Source organism: Hipposideros armiger, unplaced genomic scaffold, assembly GCF_001890085.2.
Source record: "Hipposideros armiger isolate ML-2016 unplaced genomic scaffold, ASM189008v1 scaffold_583, whole genome shotgun sequence".
Classification (NCBI taxonomy): Eukaryota; Metazoa; Chordata; class Mammalia; order Chiroptera; family Hipposideridae; genus Hipposideros; species Hipposideros armiger.
The window spans coordinates 180,969-203,572 of record NW_017731933.1 but is presented as its reverse complement, the minus strand read 5'-3'; the positions used below and the strand labels follow the sequence as shown (position 1 = coordinate 203,572).

General features: G+C 35.5%; 1 protein-coding gene across 2 annotated transcripts in view; it reads left to right on the top strand.

The window, feature by feature from the left end:
- Nucleotides 1-12,745, top strand: part of CDH18 (cadherin 18) — a 79,405-nt gene extending 66,660 nt beyond the window's left edge. The window contains exons 6-7 of one of the 2 annotated variants that reach the window (XM_019624316.1): nt 5,619-5,870; nt 10,325-12,745. In XM_019624316.1, the coding sequence (XP_019479861.1) occupies nt 5,619-5,870; nt 10,325-10,815 (743 nt within the window). In that variant the 3' untranslated portion in view covers nt 10,816-12,745. The remainder of the gene's footprint in view (nt 1-5,618; nt 5,871-10,324) is intronic. The other variant, XM_019624317.1, reaches the window with a different exon arrangement.
- Nucleotides 12,746-22,604: the final 9,859 nt, after the last annotated feature.

Here is a 22,604-nt window from a genome sequence, read left to right as displayed (position 1 = left end):
AGGATAGTTATAACTTTTTAGCAGCATTATTTATGAATCTGAAAACAGAACCCTGAGACATTGGATGGCTGTGTTTATCTGGGATTTAAAGATTATCAAGGAGTGCAGCAGATGGTCAAATGGATGACATTCCAGGGTGCAGATAAGAACTTAATGACATATGGATCATACATTGACGGTTTGGCGGAAACACAAGTGAGGCCAAAAGAATATTTACAAACTTAAATAAACAGGCAGAATCCAGAGTCTGAAAACCCAGATTAGGGTAATTCTAAGAGTAAAAGAAGGGGATGTCAGAAAACATGAGAGAAAGAATAAACCTCAGTAGGGAGTGTGAGGAGATCATGTTGCCAAAGTATTAAAAGATACATTCATTGCTTTTGGTTTTAATTTCTAAATACGCGGTCTGATAATTAAGTTTACAAACTCACCCTAGAAAAAGTGCTCCATGCCACATTGCTGAATATCACTAGAGTCCCCTTCAGAGTGCTCCCCTTGGGAAGCTATGCACTGACACCACCCTTCAAAGCAATTTTGGAGCTCTTTTTTCTGGAATGGCCATTAGAGCTGTCATTATATTACCCTTGATGCCCTGAATGTCATCAAAATGTTTTCCTTTCAATATTTCCTTTATCTTTGGATAAAGAAAGAATTTACTGGGGGCCAGGTCAGGTGAGTAGGGAGGGTGTTCCAATACAGTAATTTGTTTACTGGCTAAAAGCTCCCTCACAGACAATGTCTTGAGAGCTGATGCATTGTCGTGATGCAAGAGTTATGAATTGTTGGCAAAAATTTCAGGACATCTAACTTTTTCATGCAGCTTTTTCAGCACTTCCAAATAGTAAACTTGGTTAACTGTTTGTCCAGTTGTTACAAAATCATAATGAAAAATCCCTCTGATACCAAAAAAGTTTAGCAACATCATTGCATTTGCAAACTTAATTGTCAGAGCTTGTACATCTCAACATAATATGGACAATATAACAGAAGACAAATTCCTACTGAGTGCAGTTCAAATCATTATTTGTCAACTACCTATTATGTGAAAGGAGCTTTTCAGGAAAGCAAAAGAGCACTGTTTCATGCATGGGCTTTGACAATCAATTATGAATGGATCTTACTGCTGCTGGAAGACCAGAAAAAAATAAAGAAAATAATATGAAGCCGTGCATATGTATCTGTCTGGTGGAAGTCAAGGTTCTATTTCTTGTTTTCTCATCAGACACATCAAAAACGAAGACCAATAAGAGATCCACATTTGAGGATCTCATGTTTCTGCTGTTCTAGTAGATTTGGAAATACTATTTTAATAGTCTGCTAGGCTATGGTTGAGATAAACCATTATCAAACAATAAATCTGTTGAAATGGCAGGGCATGAATGGGTGTCTAATTAAGAGTTTAGAAGAACACATAGTTTTAATACTTTCCAAGACATAAAATAATATTGGACTTTAATATAGGATTTGTTTTTGTTTCAGGGAGTGTTTTAAAGCATGCCTCATTTTAACTTAAATTGTATTACAGTTTACTAAAGTAGCACAGAGATTAGAGTCTTTCAAGACCTGTCAAAATACTGAACAAAGTAATATACGCATACTGCTAATTCAAGAAAATTACGTCTGAATTCCAGAGCCAGTATACAAATTGGATTAGACGATCATAGTCTTTAGCTTTCTGTTCCTGTAGAAGTATAGATGTTGGAAGTGGACCTATCTAACCAACAATATATTTTAGTGTAAATACTTTGTGAAAGATCCTCACAAAATTATCAGTCAATTAAAAATTTTCTATAATTCTTACAGCTACAAAAATAAATGTTATTGCTATTGCTTTTCAAAGAACTCCAAATTTCAATTCTTTACAGTCTTCACAATGTATCTACATGACTAAAATATTATATATCTCATGGCAGTGTCCCTAATTTCTCCAATATATGCTCATATCCTTTTCTGAACAAGAAATGGGATACATAACAAAATAAATAATGCATTGTCATCTACTTTGAAAGATTAAACACGTTTAAGGCTATTTCTACATTTCACCAAAGGTATAGTTGCTTGGACTATCAAGACTATATTGATTATATCCAAAAAGATATTAATTACTAAGACAGTTTGCCAAATTTTTCTGGACAATTTCTGAGACCCTTTGGTCACCTAAATCTATAAGTGACATGTAGAATTATCACAATCTGTTATTTCAAAGATCCTTCATATGATAATTTTTTCTAACTCTTTTACCACCCCAGCCAAGTCATTTGCAAGTATAGTCCATTGGGTTAAAGCATCACTTTTAAGGCAGGAAACCCAAAAGTATGCACGCTATCCCAATGAAGCCTTCCCAATAAGGAGATTCATAGGGGCCAGCTGAGTGGCTCAGTTGGTTAAGAGCTCACTTGAGAGTGCAAACTCTGAGCAACAGAGGTTCGAGTCCTGGCCTGAGCTGAGGATGCTTCTGAGACTATTTTAACGTAATGCCATCTCTCTCATATGATACTTTTCAAAGTTTACAATCTAACATGCATCTTTGTGTCCTCTTGTTAGTTTAAGGACTTGCACTGGTTGTTCAAAATTTCCATGAATTCTAATCCAATATATTAGCTCTATTGATTTGGATTCCAAGTGTTCTGTAAGCTTCTGTCCTCATCCAAACTCCTGAGAGTTAGAATTAAGAACCAAGCTTATGTGCACATTATTAGAGATTGCCCTTAATTTTACTTTGATAATTAGCACTTATCTGCAGATATTCCAGTCTGCTATAGTTTTGCTTTATTTAGCTCATATTAATTTTTTAAATTCATTTGGTAGTCATACAAGACTTTCTATAATACTTGGCTGATTTTTTAAAACATGTTTAAAGTTAGTGAGTTGTTGTGGCTCTTTTGTCTAATTTGCAGCTTCGGCTAGACAAGTTGTGTTTTATGCATATACATATATGTGTATATTTGTATGTACGTGTATATATCTTTTTATCACTTTCGTTTTAGTTCTAACTTTTCTTTTTCAAGTTCAGTGAGCTTTCTGCCAAGTACATTTTTTGTAGTTGTGGTGCGGTACGCAGTATCCCTTGTCAAGAGCTCATTATTCTGCTGTGCTAAGCCTTTCTAGGTGGGCAGTTCTTTGCTTCCTAAATCCTCTTTTCTTTTCAAAAGTCAAACCTTCAACTGGAGAAAAGAAAGTACATTTGTATGCCTCCATGTCTGAGAGTTTTCTACTTAAGAACTTAAAGTGCACTACAAATAGACTTTTGCTTTCTTCTTGTTTCTGATTGCATTTCCAATAATTATTCTGAAAGAGGACATGCTTCCAAATTAAGAATGTAAAGTGTACACTAGACCAGAGCCATAAAAGGAAGACCCCAGCTACCACTGCATGCTATCATGTCATCCCACAAGACATTATCCACGTTTACTGAGATTAGTGACCAGTGCCTCACATCTCTTCTTCAGAGGGCCAACAGTGAGAGTCTCAAACATGTTGGTGCCTGTGAATTCTTAGTACGTAGGTCTTCCCTAGCCTATGGAACTATGCATATAGGTAAGTTTATATTAAACACAATGGAACATCTTACAACGAATGGATGTGCTTCCTCAGAGCTCAGGTTTTCTGTGAGAGTACCTATAACTGTTATACAACACATAGGATGCAGTTTCTCCTTTATTCCTTTCTCTACTTTGAAACCTACTTCACAATAGACAATTTATACATTTTTTATTCCTTTTCTCTCAGGTAAGAAAATTATTTTTAATTACCTACCAGATTACTCATTTATGCACTACTTTGACATATGTATATGTCAACAAAATCTGTACATATCTAATATGTATGTATATATATATACAGAGATATAAAAAGATATACAATACATATATAAAATTTATATATACAGAATATATACATAGAAATAGATACATAATTCATAGATATGCAATTTACATATATACAGATATATAGATAGATAGATAGATAGATAGATAATATATATAAAATTTATAAATACATACAGAATGTATAGAGCTCTTGTGTTTTATTATTGTATTGCATGTAACATTTTAAAATTTGATTGTCTTTCTATTTCATTAATTTGGCAATGTGCAATCAAGAAAATATATCTATAGGGTATTGTACCGTGACGATCATAAACATACTCATATGTAACAGAATTTCAATTTTCAAAATAAATTTATATGAGAGAAAGAACCCCTAAATATAACTTTCTAATGATTCACTTACTTTTCAGTGAGAAGTAATTAACTCATAGGTGTAGTTACTGGTTGGGTTCTCTGGGAAGTTGGCTCTGACTTGGAGTTCAGAGGGTAGGATGACTACTGCAGTGTGCCTGTGGAATCAACATCTGTGGACCCCAAAGGCAGGAAGAAGGTTTGGGCAGCATGAGAAACGGAGTTGCCATGATATTGTAATGACTCCCCATTGAACCTTTGGGAAAGCTTGGGAATTAAATGTGCCCTTTAGTATTGTCTGCATTCTGAGAAAATGGCTTGACCTGTGTATAACTTTGCAGTAATGAGTCATTGATTATGCACTGCTCCTGAAGGGTATGACCTTGAGCCAGCCAGCAATCTACAGCTAGGACCAGGAGTCTTTCCAAGCAGGGATCTGAGCAGCACAGCCAAGTGGGTACCAGGAGGATCTTTAAACTAACAGACATAGAATGAGAAATAGCAATGCTAAGAGAATCATGTACTACCTGCACCTGAGGCCATCAGTTTCAATTGGAGGTGAATTGGTGGAGAACAGGCAGTTTGACATTGTACTTTTGAGAAGAGTTCTAGAATATATCACGATTATATTCTGATCATTCATTAGCTCTGTGATTTTAGCCAATGTATTCTCTGGGACTCAGGTTATTTATTTTCTAATTATTATTTATAGTAAAAATAATTTCCCCTAAAATGTAAGAAATTTAATATCCTCTTCTTTATAAGGTTGGGTGAACTAATAAAAATTATCATGCAAGCATTTGCTATATAGTACATAGCATTTAAAAAGCATATAAAATATAATTAAATATGGTATTCATCATTAACTGTCCCATGACGTACCCACTATAACAACAGTGTTTCAAACCACAACTAAATCTAAAAAAGTTTATCAATTGACCTGGTGCCTCCATAATTATATTATCTATACCAGTGGCTCTTAAACTTTTTTGTACATTAACAAATCACCTGAATAATTTGCTAAAAAATGTAGATGTTGGTTCCTATTGCTTTTATTCAGGGTCATCAGGTTTGGGATAGGGACTACCGGATCATCCAAAACTTTAGGATCTATTGACTTTAAGTTATCTGTATCCTTGTAAATCATTCGGCTAGTATGTCCATGCCCAAAATGTTTACTGTTTTCTCCCTCCTTGTCTTCTACCATTTCCCCTCCCCTTTAGTTTGAACTCTATTATTTTTTCAAATAGGTTTCTCAATTTGAGAACCAATATTAGTTACCGTTGAATAATATCCCCTTCATCACCCCCTTGGCCATTTCATAAGCAAACAAACAAACAAACAAATCACACATACCCATTTTATCCACTAAAGGAAATGTGAATCTTTGATGGCGGCTTTACTAAGTACGTTTTGTTTTGCTTATGTCTGTCATAGATAACACAGCCAGCATTCTGACAAGGCGGAGGAGATTTAGTCGAACTGTTCAGGATGTGTATTATCTCCCCATTATGATCTCTGATGGTGGAATCCCCTCTCTCACCAGCAGCAGCACCCTCACCATCAGGGTTTGTGCATGCGACAGAGATGGGCGCGTGCGGACCTGCCATGCGGAAGCCTTCCTGTCCTCGGCTGGTTTGAGTACAGGAGCCTTAATCGCTATCCTCCTGTGTGTTGTCATCCTCCTAGGTAAGTCATTCTAAATCCTAATGCTGTATGATGGCAGTTCTGAAAGTACTACAATGGCCAGTAGTGCATTAGGGTAGAGAGAGAGGGAGAGATGGAGAGAGTAGGGGAGAGGAGGGGAGGGGAGGGGAGATAAGAGGAGAAAGAGAATTCTTCAAAGTGGTTATATGTTTATTTTTCCAGCATGTGCTTTCCCTTCTACCTATTGGCAGCCTTATCTTTTGCTCTTTGGTACTGTACATACATTAAAACAAATAAGACAACACTGTAGATATTGGTGAGACAGGTATTCTTGTAAGGAATGTTTCTTGCTTTGTTTCTGGGCTAGAAGGCAATTTACCTGTACAGAGGGAGTGGGGGGCAAGGTACAGTAAGGCTGAAAAGTAGAATGGAAATGTAGGCAGGGGTGAGGCAGTCAAGGGCTTCTCTGGGCATGGTGAAGGCGGCGGGCTTTGTTCTACCAGTGTAAAGAGAGGTTTAAAGTAACAGAGCTCTGTCATAAAATTTGCATTTTGAAAAAGATAACTGCGAATGAAGTAGAGAACAGATTTCATGCTGGGAAGAGAGCATGTAGGCAAAGCAGGAAGGCAGTGCATGTATTGCTCAGACTGTAGTTTGGATGGGGATACTGAGTGAAACTGAAGAAAGGTGGGTAGTATCAGGATGTTTTTGTTTGTTTGTTTTTTATTAAAGTTTATTGGGGTGACAATTGTTAGCAAAGTTACATAGATTTCAGGTGTACAGTTATGTATTACATCACCTGTATATCACATTGTGTGTTCACCACCCAGAGTCAGTTCTCTTTCCATCACCATATATTTGACCCCTTTACCCTGATCTACCACCTTACTTCCCCACTTACCTTCCGGTAACCACTAAACTGTTGCCTGTGTCTATGAGTTTTGTTTCTTCATTTGTTATTCTTGTTCTTTCCTTGTTTTCAGTTTTACATACCACAGAAAAAGTAGCGAACCATATGACTTCACTGATATGTGGAATATCAGGATGTTTTAAGCGAAATCCAAAGTGATCTTGTAAACTATGATACAGATCCCTGGATAATAATGCTTATCAAAATTTTAGCTGAAAGTTTATTGAAAAGTACCTGAGATTCCATTTGAAAACTGTGATGTTAATCATTTCATGTCAGTGAACAAATATCTAACGTTTATCACATGGTGCCATAAACTTATTTCTTAAAATAAGTTTCCAAGGGCAAAACATAAAATAGATAAAAAGTTGGGTGTTTTTTTGTTGTTGTTTTTATAAGTGATCTTAGAGGAATTATTATGTTGGGAGTCAGTACATAATGTATTCAAATGCAAATTTTTTGGCAGTTAAAGTTATGAAAACTCAAAGCTCCTTAGAATTCCAGCCACTGGAATGATTGACTCAATCAACCAATAATTCAATCAATAATAACTAGAAAAATGTTCACCCAAATTAAAATTCCTTTTTAAATAAAATAAATTAATGGCACTTAATAAATTAATTTTAACTTTCTTAAATAAAAAGAAATCAAGTGGATTTAAAACCCTGGCTAAGCTGAAAGATAAAATAAGTGAAGAAGTACTATCCAAGAATAAAATATTCATTAAAATAAGGACCTCTCAAAAATAATAGTTTATTCATGTTTCAACCCAGATTATACAACCAAACTTCAAAATACCATAAATCATGTATAATTTTGAATGAAGAAAGACAAGCTCTGTATCTCCTATTTCTTTTATAACACATGACTCTATCACGTACTTTTCCCCCAGATGACCCACTGTAAGGAGTTATAACTCGTTTCACATGTGAGGTTTGATAGACTAGTGGGGCGGGAGTCATTTGAATATACTCATTTGACTGTCAGTTTTTAAATAATGATTTAACTTTCAAATCTGTGTGTGTAATTATTATCTTCACTCATTCTCTTGAAATAAATTCAGTCTTGGGAGTTGTAGGTAACATTTAATTTTGTTTTCAAATATTTTCTTTTATTAAGTTTATTGGGGTGGCATCTGTTAATAAAATTTTGTAGGTTTCAAGTGTACAGTTCTATAATACACCATCTATATATTACATTGTGTGTACATCATTAAAATAATGTTTTCAAGTACAATGATGTATTTGGTATTGTTAATAACCATAAGCTGATTTAAAAGTATATATTTAAGAGTTATTTTCTTACTGGGGCTGTTACTATTCATGAACATTCCCTTACCGCTGTGCCATATCGCCACTTGCACAGCTATGATTCTTTTGTTCCTCCATACAAGAACTGTTGGTGGGGTCTGGACCGTGAGCCATCTGCTCCAGAAACACCTACCAAAAAAGCATGAATATAAAGCAGTTCATTAAAAGCACATCTTATCATCCATGTTTCCACATTCTTCTCTGAGTCGATCTGAATTTGCCTTTGACGAGAGGGACCATATGCCTACATTTGTCCTGATGTCCTGGTGTAATTATAAACAACATCCCCTTTCACCCACAAAAGTGTCTCAGGTTGTATGATTAATTATATTTTGATCCTTATATTAAGCAGGTATGTAACAAAGCAAGGAGTAGTGTTCACTGGAAAATAACTGTCTATGCCTGGATAAAGAGACAGATTGTAAAAGTGCAAGATTCAAACTTAACTGGTATCTATATTTTGAATCAAACCATATCAAGAATATTTTCTTAAATGTTGAGGAATAAGCAAATATAAGCTGTCATACTCATTAAGCCAGAATTACCCCCTAGGTTTCATTAGGCAAATATGGCACTAATATTGGTGAAGACAGCAAATTACATCAATGCTTTGACAATAGTATGGGTCACATTCTCCCCGTTATGCATGAACCATAAATTCCCTTGACATCAACCACCAACCATTTCAACATAAAGGAAAATAACTTGATTTATTGGCAAAAGTAAGAAAATGTACTCAAATAAATATAGAAATAGACATTTTAATCTAGTGCAGCCTCCTCACTAAATCATACAGACGAGCCGAAATATATGGTGGATCATAAATCTAAACCTCTGAATAGAATGAAGTGATTTGCTTGAGGATGCTGTGTGGGCCATTGTATTCAAAAGCCCTAGGCTCGATTTACACTAAAATACAGTGAAGTATTAAATGCATATTTACTACATTCGGTGAAAGTCTGTCTTTTTTTTTTCCAAAATAAAGTTCTATATTAGAAAATGTCTCTGCAGTACATGCAACAGTATGGGAAACTGACTCTGTGGCATCATGCTTTGTGAAGCAGGACCTCATGTGGCATCGACATTTCATTTTCAGCTCGCTGTAACGACTCCATTCCAAAAACACAGCTTTCCAGTGCTTCCTCGCACCTGCCACCACCTCTCCCATTCCGTTTTCCCATTACTTGTCAGTATCCTTTTATTTCATGCTTTCCCAGATCAGCCTTTGAGTCTGTCTAAACATTTTTTGTCTCTTTTTCCCCCCCCATCATCCTCATGGGCTCCTGCTTGCCTTTTCTTTGCAAAATTAGATTTCTCCTAGTGCACTGTCACTATCTCTTTCCATGTCTAGTAGTAGACTTCTCTCATAATTATCCTTTCCACTTCTTGCTTGGAAATCTATTCCTCTCCCTCTTCATATGTATGTTCCAGTCTTAAGCACATGCCTACTATGATATCTACTTCAAATATAGACAAAGTTTATCTATATTGCTTAAGGGTATACCTAAAAAGGGGTTAAACTATAAAGGGAAGCAAGAAAAACAATAGAAGTAAGAATAGAAGTTACGTTTTAGAAGTAAGGGATAAAAGGACAGTTTGTAGCATACCAGACGTGATCTTAATAACAGGAGAGCTAACCCCATGTTTGTTTGCTTTACAACCATTTGTTAAGGCTCTCACATATAATCAGGGTTTCCAGGACAAAATACAGTATACAGACTTAAACAGATAGACAATATACAGTATAGAAACATGAATTTCACGTGAAAATATATAACTGTAAGTGTATATGTGTGATAGACACTCCTTTCTATTACACACAAACTTAAAACTTCCTGCTTTTAGTGTATCTCCCTAGAAAGATTAAGTATCTGTAGATAGATCCACATGCACCATTCTTTTTCTGGTCAAAATTTCATATTACTTTTCCATCATCAGTTTCCCACAGCATATATATATATGCACTGAATAGTTATACCACAACATGAATCAAGTACCCTGAATACATAAGCCTGGCAAATGAGAATATTTGGGGGTTCTAGAAAAGATCAGTAATTCCAAATGTTTTGTAGGTTTAATCATTTTTGTTTACCTTCTTTGAGACATGAAAAAACCTTGAGGTGGTGTTATTCAGGGCGTGCAGAGATCAAGGTTGTGTAACAATGCAAGCCTAAGTAGAGTGTTGTTGATGACAGGGCTTGAAAATTGCTGATGTCAAATCTCGAAAAATGTCCTTTTCTTTCTAACTCTTCATCCTCTTTCAATTTCCCCCCCAGCGATTGTAGTACTTTTCATCACCTTGAGACGCAGCAAAAAAGAGCCGCTGATCATTTCAGAGGAGGATGTGCGGGAGAATGTGGTCACCTACGACGACGAAGGCGGCGGGGAGGAAGACACGGAGGCGTTTGACATCACAGCTCTGAGGAATCCATCTGCTGCTGAGGAACTCAAGTACCGGAGAGATATCAGACCTGAAGTGAAACTCACCCCCAGACACCAGACGTTGTCCACCCTGGAAAGTATAGATGTTCAGGAATTTATTAAACAAAGACTGGCCGAAGCAGACCTAGACCCCAGCGTCCCTCCGTATGACTCTCTCCAGACGTACGCCTATGAGGGTCAGAGATCAGAAGCTGGGTCCATCAGCTCGCTGGACTCAGCCACAACACAATCTGACCAGGATTATCACTACCTGGGAGACTGGGGGCCGGAGTTTAAAAAGTTAGCTGAACTCTATGGAGAAATAGAATCTGAAAGAACAACTTAGGGAGTGGATTCTGGAAACACTGTAGAATTTGCTTCCTGAGCAAGTGGAGATATAACCTCAGCCATGAATGACAAGGAAGAAGCTGGAAACAGTACTTGGAACTGAGCAAGGTGTACACAGCCACTGTAGAAACAAGTGCCCTTTTCATGATCGAAACTGGGTTATTTAATTGGAAGAAAGTCAAATAAAAACAAAAAAAAACAAAAAACAAACCCACCCACCTGCAAAGAAAAAGCTATTGTTCCTTGTGTATATTTTCAATTGCTCAATAAAGTCTGTGGTACTGTTTAATTAAGAATACCTGAATTAAGCCAAACAATGATATTTGTTTCAATAGTTTGTGATTTTTTTTTCACAAGCAAAACTAAATAGAAAGATTCAAAATCACATATGACTCTGATTTCTAGGGGTGGTACGCTGCAGATGGAAACTTGCGAAGGTAATCATGACCTCTTTTTCCATGTTTCTGGGTAGACTCTTGAGACCCACACTCTTATTGTGACAGCTCTCATTAGCTTTGCCTTGTGTTTAAGTGACATGAGGTATAGCCAATAGACTAGGCCACTCTGTCACAGACTCGTAGGTACCACTTTCCTTTGCCCTCCCCACTATTTTTCTCCATACAAAACTGATGGAGCTTGGGGGTTTGCTGCTTGCACTACAATGTATGCAACTTCTGTGCAGTAACCATGCACTGCTCCAAAGCACAGGGACCACTGTCTCTGTCCCGCCTGCTCCCCGGAAAACCCCCTTTATTTTAATGACTTCAATCAATGATTTAAAGGTATACTCCAGTAATCTGATCTGTCAGGGAAAGATTTAACCTAAAAAATAGCTGCAAACTTCATCCTGTACAAGATATTGGGGAATTCTTTTTTTTCTTTTTCCCCAGTGGCTTTAAGTATGTTTAAATCATCAGGTTTGATCATTCCTATAACTAAAATTACTTGTCAAAAATTTTCTGATTGGCTTATACTTCAATTTCCTTATTTATGACATGACAGTCATCGAAAATATGAACCTCACAAGATAAGAATGTAGTATGAAAAGAGTATCCTCCAAATCTACACAAACTTCCTAGACTTATGATTGACTTACTTTTTTATTCCATACACAGGTTCAGACTTTCCCCATCAAATGGACTGATCAGCTCTTATTTGCTTGGAATATACAGAAAAATGTGTAGGACTAGAAGCAACAAAATAGGAGATTCACACTTACTATTGTTGGACACATCCCCAAAGTCCCTGAGCTTCAGGGTTCCAAACTATAAAATAGAAATGGCAGACTCCCCTGCCTACCTCACCGGCTTGTGTGAGGATCAGTAAACATCTGTAAAAATGCTTTGCTAACTGTAAAGGCTTGCAGATACCATCTACTTTTCTAATTCCATTAGCTTATAAATATATATTTACATACATTCTGAATAAAATATCATGGGATGATTTCATAAAACTTTCAACAGTGAAGCAACTGCTAGCTAACTACACGTCCTATACGCAAGTTTAGTTATTTTAATATTTTCCTAAATAAGCAAATTTTCTTAGAACTTCGTAGAGTTATTCCCCCAAATTGTTTCAATAATCTTTTGCTGTTGTTGCTATTGGTCTTGAAATAAGAATTCATAGCATTCATGGTCCTGTTCTCGAAAAATAACTACATTCATGTATTAATTAAAATCCACAGTTAAGAATTATTTAAGGGGGAGTTTTGCCTTTGCTCTTTAAATTTATCATAAGCTAGTGTCCTCAAAAATTATATGACTTTTTCTGTCTGATTCTACTTATGTGCAAATTTTTGAATTTTTGCCTGTGTTTGCAACTGCCCCAAATACTTCCATTTTGAGGTATGGGAAGTAAGTTTAATTTGAATAATTCTCCATTTGTGTTTTAAGCCTGAGGAATAAAATGTAATTTAATTTTTTACAACATTTTAACTTTCCAGATGCTACTTTGTCACTTTTTTATATCATAATAGTGTACATTCTGGTATAAAGCTAAATCAAAAGGGGCACTCAGGGGCTTTGGGGAGTAACCCCTGGAGGCACGTAGTCTGATTATGCCAATGGTGGGCTCCATTTACCATGAACGAATGGTTAACTTGGAAAACCTCCACAGGTCCTTCAGTTTGATTTTTCTATGCAAAGAGGACCAGGAAAGCCAGGTTTGGGGAGTCCCATCAGGCTTTTGGGTTTAGATTTTTGATAAACTATCCACAGCTTTTGTTTTGTCTCACATTGTTTTGTTTGTCTTTAATATTTACCTCGCAACTTTACAGATGACGGTTTGAAAGATGAAAATATGTCTGTACATTTACGTAAAAGCCAAGGTCCTCTGCATGGTTTCGAGTATGAAAATATGTCCCTGCTTTTGTAGAAAAAGCACCCGGATCCAGCTAATTTTAATTACACATTATGATGATAATGGATTGCTTCTAAGCCCCTGATATTAAACCTAATATGAGGGAAAATGGAGCTTCTGCAGTATTGAAATATTATGTTTCTGTGATGATTTATTTTAGAATTTTGTTAATGAAAGCATTCCAAGCATTATTTTTTATATGAACTCTGAAACTAGGCAATTATATTATTATTATAAGTATGGATTGGGCCTCCTATTTTTTATTCTGCTACTTTGAGTAAAAGAAAAACCAAAAACCAATAATGATATATACATGCTTCACAAAAGGACTAAAGTCTTTTTACACACAATACCCTGCTTTAAAAACTCCAGTTTACCAGGGTTAGAAGAAAATTCTCAAGAAGTTTAATGGGCAGAGAGTTGGCACATCAACTCTGAGCATTCACTGGCCACAAATAATCAGCTATGGAATCGTATGTGTCTCAGCACATTTTGTAAGTCGTAGTTATATTCACAGATCTAAATAAAATATAACTTTGAAGTCAATTTGCTTCTTTCTAATAAAATATTTATTTATTTATTTGTTTATTTTACAGACAAAGCCAGTACAAAATGGTGGCTGCTAAATTAGAGGAAATATAAATTACTATGACAATATTTTTATACAAGGTGTTCTTATGAGAATTTATAAATTCCAAATGTTATTTGTGCGAACACTGAGAAATTAATAGATCTTAGAGAAATTACTAAAGACATATCATCAGAAATTCTCTCTATGACAAACCTGTACAAACACAGATTTGAAGAAGAGATTGAAGAGAAAATTATCCCTAAAATAAGGCTCTAAATGACATTAAGTTGTGATTTTTTTTCTATAAACATTGTACAAGAAGGAAAATATTCTGAGAGAAATTGCATTTATGTAACCAAACACACACAACACACACACACATGCACATCTTCTCAAAGAATATTGTTGAGTAAAAGAATATTTATAATAGTGGCTTGGATAATAATATCCATATACAAACTTTAGTATCCAACATATGGAAGATTCAGCTAGAATTTAATGAACAGATTTTTGCCTTTATTTTGTCTACAGCTTCAGCCTAACTTTCCATGCTGTCAGCAATTGGAGCTGATTCACAAAGTGATTACACACAGCAGACAAAATGATCAAATAGTAATAAATCATTTTAGAAATGATTTAATGGACACAGTATAGCTTTTAAATACTAACACATGCTTTGACTTAGATACTTGGTGTACTGCAACGTAGTCAGAAATCGGGGTAGCAGGAGGGAGGTGTATGAGTCCACCATTCTCAGCAACACAGAAAGAAGAAACATAAATTAGTCATTGTTTTGTTTGTTCATAATGACCTGCACCCATCAGTGTGACTTGTCTCCTTTCTGGTTTAGCTCTATATGTGTGTAGGGAAAACAAAAAAATTCAGATAGACTCATTCATTTTAGCAGCCATCAAAAATCTCCAGTTACGTGAGCGTGGTAACTGATACCCCGGAACGTGCATAGATCCTATACCTGTTTGTGGGTAAGTCTTCATCTGCTTATTAGTATGTATGACGCTTGCTCAGCTATTCAACAAATTGGACTTTAAAGCTTATTATTGTGGAAAGAGGGAAGAGCCCCATGTTTCAAACTCAGATTGTACGTAGCCTCAAGTTATGATAAGATTCAATTAACTTACTTGGCTTGCAATTTCAAGAATAGAACTAATCTCAGGACAGTTCTTGGAAGATATGACTCAAATTCAAATTCTCTCCCCTTAGGATGAAAGGCAAGTGAAATATTATTTGAAGGAAACAAAAGCACTTCCACTTTTATACCTCATCGGCAGGAGGTCAATGTTTTTGCAATATAGGATTAGAAGTCTTACAAACCCTATAATCAAAAGTAGTTCACAACCATTTGACTAGTACAACCAGCACAGAACCCAGTCACTTTCTCAAGTATTCTGAAAACATCATTTTAAAATAAAAATGTGAATAGCAATACTTTTTAACATATCAAAAGATTTATCCCAGTGAAATATGTGCTTTGACTTATATGTAGAAGAGATGAGAGAAACATAGAACACATCTTCTTTGAAGCACTGATGCAAAAAAAAAAATGCTCTTTAGCTAGTGAGAAATTATTTTATTTAACCACCTTGCTGAGTCTATGGAAATGAAGGATTTTTGCCCTTCATTCTACAGAGACACCAAACCTATTTTAGTAATGATGTATTTGTAAAGTCTTATGTAAAAGCAAATAGAGAAAATAGGCATTCAAGGACTCTTGAATTATATCCTGTGAGGAAGATATATATATATATATATATATATATATATATATATATATATATATATATGAAATGCATATATGACATACATATATCATATATTTAATATATGTATTAAAATGTGTTCATTGCATGGTTTAGTCTTATTGCCCCAGCAATATTAGCTTTGGAAATAAGAAAATGGACCATAATAGTTAGTGTCACCCTAATAATTTCATCAAGATCATTTTTCTTATGTCAGAATGCACTGGATTCTTACTCAAAATCATGTGCCATTTTCAAAGCACCATTTCAAATACCTTAGTTTCAAACAAAAATTCATATACTCTAGCATATATTAATTGAGTAAGGTTCCTCTAAAGATGTAAAATATGTAAAAGATGTAAAATATGTAAAATAAAATAAAATAGTATGTAAAATACTATTCCTGATATTGAGAAGGATTAAAAAAAAGAAAAACATAGTCTTGGTAACAGGTCTTATCATCGCTGAAACCAGCGTCTCACTTGAGAGTTAAGACCTAAATATAAAAAGCTATAGGGCCGGCCGAGTGGCGCGATGGTTAAGAACTGGCTTGGGACGCCAGAGGGCCCCGGTTCGGATCCCACATATGAGCGCCGGCGACGGCGTAGGCTGCAGCCCCTGTGGCAGCGGGTTGCCATGGGCTATCGTGTGTAGCCAGCAGCCAGCGTGAGCGGCCAGCAGCCGCAGAAAAAAAAAAAATAAAATAAAAAAATAAAAAAAAATAAATAAATAAATAAAAAGCTATAGACAATATAATATAAAGCAAAGGAGGCCACTGTTCTTGCCTCTATGCTGGAATACAATGCGAGGAAAGGTTCAGAATGACATTAAAAGTGTGTCAATAATGTGCAACATTTGACTCTAGGCGAAGGAGGGTGATACAAGTGCAGAGGAAGTAGATGGAGAGGAAGCTGTTTAAACAAATGTCCAAAGGTAGATTATTCTGGATGGAAATGAGGATATATGTATGGAAATCATGTAAGATGTTAAGAGGAGCTGACTTTAGACTGAAGATGATTGAATGGGAGTTAGTCTTTAACCAATGTCATTGAGTTTGTTTCCCAAAAAAACAAAAAAAGTGACTGTAGCCAGTCTTCTCTTTTAGGAATCTGAATATTTCATTAATATCTATATTCACTAAAGAAAGATTCTCGAGTTATGCATACCTACAGAAGAAATGTTATACTGCTTCAATTATTTCCAAAAGATAATTACTTATTTTAGGAGTATACCTTAAGGAAGTAAAAAATATGTCATAAGTAATGTACACTTCAGGTATGATTGTTGGAGTCACTTAATTTTATCAATTTATTCATCTTAATAAAAATAAAGTAAAATGATGGCAAGAGAGATACTTTTAAGGATAATATTTATTCATATAAATTTATTCTTAGCTGTATAAATGTGTCAATCATCTATAATCATTGTTTTCAGTATAAAATATTTTTGAAGTGAAAAGAGTATCCGAATACCAAAGACCCAACTGATGCCTTACTAAAACTACATCACTTATTCTTTAAAAAGTTGATTTTTAATATTTAACACAAATGATGGCACACACTTCAGTGCTTCCTTATATGAAAATTTACATTTGAATTTATTTTCAAGAAGTGGCTGTCATACACCACAAAGATTCAATGATCTGTTAATGTCACAGGCAGACTGCCTGAAATCTCTACTTTTATATATTCAGTTTCCTATTTTTCTTTTTTTATATTTACTTGCCTTTTTTTTACAACCCTTGAAAAGCTATATTTGAGCAATTTCTATATTTAACGTATTTTTCAGAGCAAATTCAAGAAAATTTTTCTCAGAACTAGAAAGTAGTTATCATGTTGTTTTCAGGGTTTTGATTTTCAGCCGCATTCTCTCCCCCTCTGTCACTAATCATGCTCTTCCTCACAAAAAGTAATAAAAGGAAATTACATTCAGCAAAATACTCTGTGAAAGTCACTTTCCTGCAAGCTTGAGGTTTCTACTTGATGATGTGGTTTGGTTTTGCAGTTCTTGCAACACTGTGCGTTTCCAGTCTCCTGGAATTCTTTGTTTTCATTCTTCCAAAGACAGCTGGGGAAAAAGTCATTTTTGTTCATGTTAAATTTATTTCAAAAGGCTTTGATGATCCATTTCATAAGACGTTGAAATTATACGTGAAGTTAAAATCGTGCTTTCCTCTTTACAAAACATTTTAAGTATCATGTTTTTTCAAGTTTAAAGGATAATTACAATTTAAAAAAAATAAGTATTATTTTCTTGATACCTTTCCTTCACCTAAAAGAAAATTTAGACTATTGTTTTTCAAGAACAACTATCATTAAATAAATCTGCCAGATTCCATCACCTGTTTTGTCTTTTCAATTGCACATAAATTTCACATTGATCATATAATGATAATAAATGGCAATTAGCCTATCAATAAAATACCACCATAAAGATTACTTTTAATCGTATGTTTTAGATGCATAAACTTCATTTAATTTGTACTTCACAAAATTCTCCTCAGAATATGATTTCCAAGGAATGGAAAGATCAACACTTCTTCCCCTGCTTCCTAACAGGTTTTGTCATTTCCTTTCACTCACCTGGTCTTAAGTTAGCTGTCCCACCCACTCAAAGCTGCCTCAGTTTCAGTTTGTTCCAGTGAGTGAGACATGAAAGTAAAATGTTTTGTTGGGACAAATAATCTTGAAAACATCAGGTCACAGCTCAGTTTTCTTGATTCTAGGTCAAAGTCTTAAAATATGAAACTGTTACATAGATTTCAGGTGTACAATTCTGTGTAACTTTGCTAACAATTGTCACCCCAATAAACTTTAATAAAAAAATGAAACTGGAAAATATTGACAGAAAATATTTGTACCTAGATTAATTGGGGGGAAAAATAACCCTTAGGGTTAGGCGTCTAGGATTTAGAACATGTCAGGAATCTGTGACTTTAGCTACTTGTATAAATTTAAATCAATTAAAACAGTTGTAAATGTCCCTTAACCTAAAATAGACATAACAATATCTTTATATTTACCCACAGAATTGTTGTGAACACCAGGTGTGATTTTGTGTGTGAAACACAGTAATTAGTAAAGCACTAGGCAAATTGATTAGTATTGTCAGAGAGTGCACTCTTCTCCGTGCAAAGTCCTGGTCCTTGGCAACTCAAGCAAAGAATTGAATGAGATGCCAGAGTAAAGTAACTGAAAAAACAGTTCATTCAAAGAGACAGTACATTTCAAAGAAGTAGAAGTAGGCCCGACCAGCAAAGAATGGCTCAAGGGCCCATTATTAGAAGAGAAATTACATTCCAAAGAGTTTGGAGCAGGCCACGCACAAAGGTGAGGCTCAAAAGGCTCAAAAAAGGGAGAAAGAGGTTCAAAAAGTGAAGAAACTGTCAAAAAGAGCAGAGTGGACTTCCCAGAACTTGGAGTTTTTATCCCCTTTTTCTAGAATGGGCTGTTCCCCTTTGGGCGAGGGACCACTTGATTGGCACCTGTGAGTGATAAGAGGTACTGCGCAGGTGCGAGTGACTGGTCTGATCTAGTTGGGTATTTTGTGCCCATTTGTTTTCCCTCAGGGGTAGGTAATTACAATAGAAAGGGGAGTTTTGGGTGTAGAGGGGATGTCCCCTTGGCAGTCACATTCTGTGGGACATGCAGGAATGCAGAGACCCAGTGCCTGCCTCTAACTGCCTGCCTAGTTTTCCCCTTGAGAGACATGATCTCTATTTAAATCTCTATGGGAAGCTGAGGGACAGGAGGTCTCTTCTTCTGTATCTGCTTCCTGCTGGGCAGGGGTGTAGAGCTGTCCCTGCCTATTGGGGGATTCACGGAACTCTCACCTAGCTGATCTCAGATGAGAGGAAGGGGTCTCGAGCTCCTCCTGGAAGACCACGTTGACTTCTTTGGTTGGGACTGGCAATCTTGTTGGGGTATCCTCTGTATTCCCAAAGCTCCTGAATGAGGAAAAATAGATTTTAATTAATAAATCTGTTATCTCTCATGAAGCCTGTGGCCATTCAGCCCGTCATTCAGGTGGTGTCAGTTGTCTGGGCCGAGAATGGGTTTGGACTGGCCTGGGGGATATTCAGAAGTCACAGGCTTTCAAGTAGTTATCTGAAGCAGGGGTTGGAGACTTCTAATGTTTAGGATTAAGAAACTGATTTACAAAGCAATTAAGAAGCAGGGGAGATCTTTAGTCTAGGATTCACAAGCTGTGTTAGAAGAGTAATCAAAGCCAAAAGCTAAGAAACTAAGGAAATAGGGAGGAGACTTAACATTTCTATACTTAACATTTCTATAGGAAAGAACACTTAAAAGTTTCTCAGTGGTGGTGGTGGGGGGGGTGCTGCTCGGTTGGCCAGTAAAAGTATTATTATGTTTTTTGTTTGTTTGTTTTTTTCATCTTCAAGCTCCCCAACCTCTGGCCTCAGAAAAATGTTACTTGGTTATATATTACAGGTATGAAGGATTTGAAAAGTTTCAACACAGGCTAAGAACTGACGTGTATTCTCTATCCAGGTAGGCAAAAAAAAGAGCCATTCTAGTATTAGCTCACTTGATCCTTCTCACCATGCAGAGGGTGGATGAAATTATAACTTCTATTCCACTCTGTGTATTGGATTTTCTTTATGACTTTTAGTACATAAAAATCTAAATATAAGATTAGACTAGCAAATTAGTACTGTTACGAATTATACTTCCTCTCTGTTTCAGAATCTTTTTTTATAAAAATCAGTTTCTCTCGTTGATATAATTATTTAAAAAATATGAAAATTTTTGTAATTTTAAAAAATATATAATTGAAGTGTGTAAAGCAAGATGATTTGGAGGTTTATAAAACTCAAAAATCAAGAGAAACAAAACTCATTAGCATAGTCATCAGGTATGTTTTGCACTAGAAAAGAAATACAGTTCTGTGATGCCTGAGAGCTCTTTGGAGGAATTAAAAGGACTCTATCATGTATAATAACACCACGCTATTATACAACAACTAGTAAACACCCAAATATAATAAACACTCAAATAGTATTCAGTGCTTGTAAATTATTAAATAGAATAGGTATGATGCAGAATCTAGAAGAAAACATGGTATCAGCTTCAAATTTCCCCTCCATTCTACCCACAAACTGGGGACCCCAAGTTATTAATTTTTATGTATACATTATTAAATGTAATAGAGTTATATCTCCAATAGAAAATAGAATCTATCCTCCAGTTTCAATAAAAGAAAAATGCTACTATTTTAGGAGGTATTGAACAAAATAAAAATGATTTATTTAGAGAGTAATTTTTTACCTGCCAGACAATAAAACTTCATACTCCGCAAATAGGAAAGGAAATATTTGTTTTCAGAAAACATAGCTTCCTTTTGAAAAAGTTATTATTAGTGCATTTTATTAGCACATAGTAATTTAAGAATATCAAGGCAGGTCTTATTAGAAACAAGAGTACATTTTGAGGAAATTCCTGCTTTCCGCTATATCCCTATCATACCCCGCCTCTCTGTTAAATGACAGCCCAAACTTCTTGTTCACTGAAAAGGTAGAAATCACCAATTAAGTAAAATAACAGAATTCCACACATTTCCTTTTATCTTTCCTAAATCTTACTACGTTTCAACAAATCTGACATCTAGGCCTCTTCATAAGTCCCTGTGGCATCTTCTTTAGTAGCTACTTATTTGTCAGAGAATAGTTTTCTCAAAGTTTCATTTAGCCTTTACTTAAAAAGATCATTGAAGAAATCCCTGCCCTGCCTTCCCACCCCACCACCGAAAGTAATCGACATAGAAAAAAAATCAATGTGTTGGTGAAATTGTACCGTTTTCTGCGATTTACTCCCAAGCACATTTAAACATTGCTTTTTGTCAGTTGCTTCTAAAGAGGACCAACCAACAGCAGGGCCAGGTTACACTTAAATTTTTGAGGACAAAACTAAATGAGAAGGGAACTGAAATTTTAATTCCCAAATAAAGGTTATGACAATATTATTTACTATAGAGCAGAATCTGACAGTAGGGAATGTGAAATAAGCAAGGAATTGTTTTATAACGTGCTAGTAACCATGGGAAGAAAGTTCAAGCCAGGGGTAGATAGAAAGTGGTTAGAATGCTTGGAGCTGGAGATGTTTTTTCAGATAGCAGTGGGCCGACCAAAAATTCTCAGACAGCCTTATAGAGTATAAAGACAGGGTTTCATTTCACCTGTCACACTTTTACATAAGAACATTTGCCTACCGCTACGCAGGGGGGTTGACAAAAGTCAGCTTGGGAAATCAAATTTCAAAAAGCGGCACAAGAAACAGAACAAAAGAAATCTTTGAGGAATGAAAATGATTCTTATCACCCACATTATTAAAACGAATTTATTATAACAAATCAGGACAGATAGCTAATGGCAGTCACTCTCTGTGTTACCTTTAGAAAGCAAAGTCTTGGCAATAAGAAACAGTGCTCAGCACGGGTCTCCTTAGGAAAGCCTCTGCAGTGGGTCAATTTTCAGATAGAAATTAGATGGAAAAGTAAAGCTGCCCTGATATAATATGAAAGGAGGAATTTCAGGAATCAAAATCAAATGATTAAAATAGGAATAAGTAATAATTCTGAATACACACAGTTTATAGCTCATCTCAGGTCCACGTCACAATTCACAATTGAGAAGATCTTACAACAAGCACAGAACTAATAGTAAAGTTTACCAACTCCTTATGACTACGGATGCATCCCATGGGAGATTGTTGCAAAGCATATTTTTTCTGCATTTCACAGAATATTAAGCTTTTCTAGGAAAAAAACAGTAGAAAAATGTCAACCCTGAGCCATAAATACCCTGATATTTAAAAATATTTTGAATTAGAAAACCAGTAGTAGAGAAACCTTATTCCAATTAATAATATATGAATAATAATTGAAAACCAGGTGTCCCTGGGTTGTGAGTAGAATGAAGGGAAAATAGAATTTGGCGGAGGTGCCAGTTTTCCTTCTATATTCTGCATCACATCCATTTTATTTAAGATTTTCAAGTAGTAGATGATATCAAGTGCTTATTCTATTTGGGGGTTTATTAATTGCTGCATAATAACATGGTGCTCTGACACTTGATGAAGTCCC